At 38.1% G+C, this 6,492-nt stretch overlaps 1 protein-coding gene across 1 annotated transcript; it reads right to left on the minus strand.

Annotated features, from left to right (window-relative positions):
- Nucleotides 1-5,357: 5,357 nt before the first annotated feature.
- LOC101304766 (enzymatic polyprotein-like) lies at nucleotides 5,358-6,164 on the minus strand. The gene has a single exon (XM_004297805.1). It carries the CDS (start codon nucleotides 6,162-6,164, stop codon nucleotides 5,358-5,360), a length of 807 nt encoding a protein of 268 aa, XP_004297853.1.
- Between the last annotated feature and the right edge of the window lie 328 nt (nucleotides 6,165-6,492).

Here is a 6,492-nt window from a genome sequence, read left to right on the forward strand (position 1 = left end):
CGACAAGTGGGATTGTCTTGTTCGTAAGCACTTGCTCCTTTCAGTCAAGAATCTGGACCGGCTCCTCTTCATAAGTCAAATCTTTCTTCAAACAATTCGGCTGCTCTTGCAACACATGAGAAGGATCCGCAATATACTTGCGAAGCATGGATACATGAACACTATGCCAAAAACCGCATCAGACGATAGTTGAGCATTGTCGTCTGACCAAAAATCATATGTCGTCTGAGGCCCTGCCGTTTGATCATCAATCAGACGACAGTTCTCCACCGTCGTCTGAGTATTGATCAGACGACATATGTTATGTCGTCTGAAATTTGACAAGTTTGGAAGGTTTCTGAACTTCATGTCATCTGAATAAAAGTCCAACAACATTTAAATGTCGAGTGAAAGAAGAAAGAATGAATCATTTGTCGAATTAGATGTAGTGTGATACAACCATACACTATATATAATAGTCGAGCTACAGAACCTACAATGACAAATATATTCACATGTTGACAATTTAATGTCGTCTGATGTTATTAAAGTTAGAAAATTACTAGACTCTATGTTGTCTTAATGTAAAACTAATGATACATATATGTCGTCTGATAAGGCATTTATGTCGTCTGATAGTTCGTTTAACTTCGCTTTTATGTTGTAGGGTATGATGACTTATGTCGTTTGATTGTCTATTGGACTTCATATTATCATTGCTTGTTATAAAGACTTATGTTGTTTGATTGTCTATTGGACTTCACAATTTTATTGTTTGTTATAAGCACTTATGTTGCTTGATTATGAATTGAACTTCATATGTAACAAAATTAAGAATAGAACAAAGAAAGTAGCACTTTATTGAATGTTAGTAACCCACTTCAATTACAAAATCATGGCTTTCATCCAAGGAATGCTTTGATTTGGTCTTCCATTGCCACTGGCAATAACTGGCTTTTGAACCGGACTTTGGATTAATCTGACGTGATGATATGAAGAGATATAATTCATCTGGCCATCTACCACTGTCCACTTTGGAGGTGTAGAAACGAATTTTAATCTTAAGATACATCCATCAGGTCTAATATTCTTGACAGCTTCAGATATTATCTCTGGAAAACCCTTAAGATCTTCATTGGTTTTTGTCCACAAATTATGAACAAAACCATTTTCAATAAGCCATAGCTTGTGCTTCTGGGGATGCTCTGCTTGAACATCTACCAGGTATCTCCCATAATATGGGCCAGGGACTATTGATAATGTTCCTGGAAGAACATCTTTTCCTTCACCTAAGAGGTTGTGAAAGTTATACCATTCAGATTCTTTTAACGCTAGCATTGGAATTTTAGCACTTTTAGGATTTTCAAAGTAAACGACCTTAGAATTTCCTGCTTGATTTTCTGCTTGTACACCTTTGTTCTTTGTATGGAATCCATACAATTCTTCTGTTAACGCTTTAAGTGTTTGAAGCAAGTGAGCTTCATTTTCTTCACAAAAAGCATGCAGAATATTATCAATAATAATCTTCTGTTTGAAAGCCAACAACCTCTTTGTTCTGAAAACTAGCTTCTGAAAGATCTTAAGAGGTTGATCATGGATGACCTTTTTTCCCGTGACTATCGGTAGCTTATTTGCCCTAAAAATGTCTCTTCTGCTTTTTGGCAAAGCAGCAGCCATCAACGGACTTGATACGCCTTTACCGTCTGCTGTTTGAGACGGGCTAGCCAGTCTTTTCCCCTGAGAATGGTCAGTTAAGGCTGATCCTTTCGGACACAGCAAAAACTCATTTACGAGTTTATCTTCATTAGTACCACCAGAATGACTAGAGCGACCATCTTCTTCAGAGACTGGTTTAGGCTTGATTCTTGAAGCTTGACTGAACTCAGCAGTTCCATAAGAAACAATATACTGATAACCTAGTCCGTCATGGAGTGGTCCTACGATTTTTTCACCGCTTTTGAATCTCTCCCAAAACTTCTTTTCCTCTGATTCTGGTTTTCGGCTTCTGGGATTGCGACCTTCTCTTTCAAACACTGCCATTTATCTTGTAAGAGCGTTAGGCAAATAATTCTTGTCACCTGCAACCATTTCAACATCATATTCATATTGGGATAAAAACATTTGCCATCTTTGAACTCTTCCTCTATCAGCAGCATCAGTTAATTTGTAGTTTTTGAAATTTTTAACTCTTTTGTTATTAGTTCTAACTACAAATTTATTTCCTAACAATGCCTCAGCACCCTTAATGCTTTTAATTAAGGCAAGGACTTCCTTGTCTCCAGTGGAATAGTTTAACTCTGTTGCGTTAAACTTTCCTGATAAAAATTTATAAATCTTTTCATGATTTGTATCTGGAGCAACAGCTAAAACAACTCCTGCCCAATAATAATCATTTGTATCAGTTTGCAATATGATCAAATTTCCTTCTTTAGGTAACTGTAAAGGAGGAAGGTTTTTTGTTAATTCCTTAATCTTTCTGACGGTATTACTATCGTCTGCTGTGAAAGACCATTTTTTCTTAGAACTTGTTTTTGGAGAGAGGAGTGCAGTTAAACCACTAACTTGAGGAATAAAGTCTCTCGCAAAATTAACTGTCACATCCCAACCCGTAATTTTTTTTTACCTTATTTACTAGCTTGGTATTAATAATAGTTTTACCGTCTGCGTCAATGAGTTTATAGTTTCAAAGGTCCCGAGAGGGGTTTTGAGGGACGATTATTTCGGAGGAGTTAATCGTAAGAGAATTTGTGACGACGATAAAAATGGTAAATTTTAGCTAGTAAAAAGGTAAGTTTTATTAGGGTATTATTTTTAGGGGTGTTAATTTTGGAATTGGGTTATATTGGTGGTGTTGGACCGAGTTGGGGAGAAAAGCCCAAACCTCTCCCTCTCTTCTCTCTCTCTCCTCTCCCCGACTCTCTCTCCCTACTATTGAGCAGCAGCAGCTCCGGACGGCGAGACCGCTACCGAAGTGACCCGCTCCTCCTCCTCATCTTAGCCTAGTCCTTAAATCTGGGAGGCGCCCACTGTGGACGGAGATCGAAGGAGGAGGACGACGATTGTGTTCTGCAATTTCCGGCGAGCACTAACATGGACGATGGTTTTGAAGGGTATATTCTTGTTCTCGTCACTTCCCTCTTCCTTGTTGTGTCTTTAATCATTTGATTCGTGCCCTAATCGGAGGAACCCCTTTTCTTCTGTTTTTTGGGTTCGGATTCCTAGCTCCGGTGACGGCATTCTTCGGCTTCTAGCGACCTCCTTTGTTCTCTAGTGTTAACCATTCGCAGTAGAGGCTGGCGGAGGTGACCTGAGGTGATGTGGTGTTGTGTTTGTGGAGATGGCGACTGAGCAGAAGCTTTCAGGCGGCGTAGCTTTTGTTAAAGCTTCTGGGTTGTTGGTTTTGTTCTGGAAGTAGCTGGAGGTACTGCAGGTCAATTCCAAGGAAGGAGGAACTATTGGGTTTTTGGTTTCAAGCCGATTTAAGGTAAGCTTAGTCTTTTTGGAGCTTTTATGTTGGATAGTGAAGTCTGTGTTGATGATTTGTGGCTGAAATTGTGGTGATCTTTTGTTGTATGTCGATAACTTAGAAATTGGAGGATATAGGGAGACTTTGACGAAATTCCGGCAAGCTGTCGGAATCAGGCAGAATATTCCGGCAAGGGTAGCAAATTCCAGCAGAGAGCCGTGGAGGTAGTCTTCGACTCTTCATTTTTGTTTTGTGTGACGTAGTTTCAGAAATAGAGTAGTTTGGTTGTTGTCGGGAAACTTGCTAATTTAGGAAAGTTTCCATTTTAGGAAACTTTCCATTTTTAGAAACTTTCTATTTGTGGAAACCCATTTTTTGGGTGCCCTTAGAGATTTATGGGGTGAAGTTGTGTTGAGATGAAGTATATGGGGATGGTATGGATGAAGAAACAATTATAATTGTGTTGTGATTGATGATTTCTCGGATTAAGAAAATGGGATAAATGAGGATTGGAGTTAGTGAAAGGTTTGTTCTTATTTAAGAACTAATTGATTTCAAGTGAAGCAAGTATTTGAATTCTAAAAGTGGAAATTGTCGAAACATCGTTAGTTGGCTAACCATAAATCAATTGGTCAAACTTGGTCAATCTTGGTCAACTCAGTAAACCTAGTCAAACTAGGAAGAAGTCGAATTGTTAATGATTATTGGAGTCCGGTCTGACCAATTTATTCTTCTGTTTATCTTCAGACGTGGGATTGACTAAAGAGTGTGATTAGTTGGAGGTAGCGCTCGAGGAGTATTCCGAGCATTGGAAGGCTTAGGCCTAATACTGTGAATGGACCTTTGTTTTAATTGAAAAGCATGCGATGAATTATTCTGTTGATCATTTATTTCTTCTGCTGAGATTTATTTTTCTTTCTCGGATATTTGGCAATTTTTCTCATTTGGAGAGTTCCCAAAAATGAGATTTTCGGTGGATATGTTTATTTGAATGATTATGGGAATAATATGTATATGAAGAAATGCTAGCTAGCTATACGTGTTTTTCCACCATAATGAGCAAAAATGCCATTATGGTGCAACGTGAGCGTTAGACGCAATCATCGTAGCCCTATATAAATATAATAATTTATATAGAGGATATGCGCGTATATATTTATACACCGTCTTTTCCACCATAATGAGGTAAAATTTCATTATGGTGCGCGTGAGCGTTAGACGCAAGCGTCGTAGCCTTGTGTGAATTTCTATTTGTCTTTGTTGTTTCAAGAAAATTCATACAAGGGATATGTCGAGTGTAATACATACATATTTTATTTTAGCCTGAGAGGCTGTATTTTTTTTTCAAGTTTTGGAGACTAGCCGGGGCTAGTCATGTTTTTGCCAGTTTATGAGTTGAGAGCTTTGAGCTGTCGCATGCAACATAATTTCTATGGAAATCAAATTGGGAATGCATAAATGTTTTATTAAATTATTTTTGTCCACTCACTCTAACGGTTTCAAATCTATTCCCTTGGGCCCTTCGTTTTAAAAATGCCCAGTTTGTAGGTTAGCATAGTTGAGGTCGGGCGTACATGGAGAAGATGCATAGTCAATAGTATAGCTTCCGCTCATTTATATTTCTAGTTCCTTTCCTTTCAAATAGAGTTGCTCTGAACTGTAGCTGTTGGTTATGAGATTAAATTGTTAGAGTTAGTAAATATTTTTGGGAGATGTTGTGTTTTGGGGAGCACGAAAGCTCCAGGAGTTTAAGGTTGGATTTGGATTTTCAGAAGTGTTTGCAGGTATCATTAGGAAGGGTTGTCCATTTTCAAGGGAGGTTATGCCGAATTTTCGGTAAACTTTCCTTGGAGGTGGTCCCTGCAAGATTTATTTCGGGTTTCAGGGTGAAATTCGGGGTGGGTCTTGACATTTATCTCTGTAGAGACTTTGCATCTGGGATATTGTCTGGAAATTGGCTGATTTTCTTAACTATATGATCTTGGAGACGAATCTCTCCATCCTTAACATGAATGCCAAGGAAATCAATTTCACCTTTAATAAGATGAATCTTTTTCTGTCCGAGGATAATTCCCTTCTGGACAATAAGCTTACACACCTGTTCAAAATGTTTTAAATGCTCGTTCATAGTTTTGGAGAAGACAAGAATGTCATCTATGTAAACTATGCAAAAGTCTGAGTAAGGTCTGAAGATATTATCCATTTTCCTTTGGAAAATAGACGGGGCTTGCTTAAGACCACATGGCATAACTAACCATTCATAATGCCCTTGAGGAGTTCCAAAAGCTCTTAAAGCTATGGAATCAGGATGCATTTTAACCTGCCAAAAGCCTGATTTTGCATCAAACTTTGAGAAGATTTTTGCTCCCTTTAGCCTATTGATGAGAACTCTCACCTGAGCTATCTGATAACCGTCTTTAACGGTCTTTTTGTTCACATCTCTGTAATCAATCACCATTCTAGCTTTTCCTCTTAATTGTTCAGCATGATTTCTTACTAGAAAAGCTGGAGCATGATGAGGACTGTTTGAAGGCCTAATTAACTTCTTTTCAAGAAGTTCTTGGATTTGACTTTCCATCTCTTTCCTATCTTCTTCCCTATAGTGAGGGATGGCCTTAACATGACAAATAGTATTTGCGTCATGCATTCGTAGCTGACAATATACTAGGTCTCTTTCCCAGTACAGCTGAGGATCTTCACTGATTACTGGTTTCAGCATATTTTCTATTTTTGTGAGAGTTGGTATTTTCTTCTGCTCTACCTTCTTACCATATACCTTTAAGTTATGTTCTCTGATGTATTCTTCTTCTCCATCAGAACTCTCATTGTTAGAAATTTGATATTCAGAATTTTTCTCTGATTCAGAGTCTTCTGAATTGGTTGTTTCATTTACCAATATTTCTTTATGGCCTTTAAAATGTTCTTGTAGCAACAGAACAGGCTTTAAAATTGGCTTATAATCACCACTCTTTGCTGGTGACTTCTGATATTGGGTGACAAATCCTTTACTTGTAACGCTTACTGCGTCTGTTAATCGGGATTCCCAA

Source organism: Fragaria vesca, linkage group LG4 (genome assembly GCF_000184155.1).
Source record: "Fragaria vesca subsp. vesca linkage group LG4, FraVesHawaii_1.0, whole genome shotgun sequence".
In the NCBI taxonomy this organism is placed as follows: domain Eukaryota; kingdom Viridiplantae; phylum Streptophyta; class Magnoliopsida; order Rosales; family Rosaceae; genus Fragaria; species Fragaria vesca.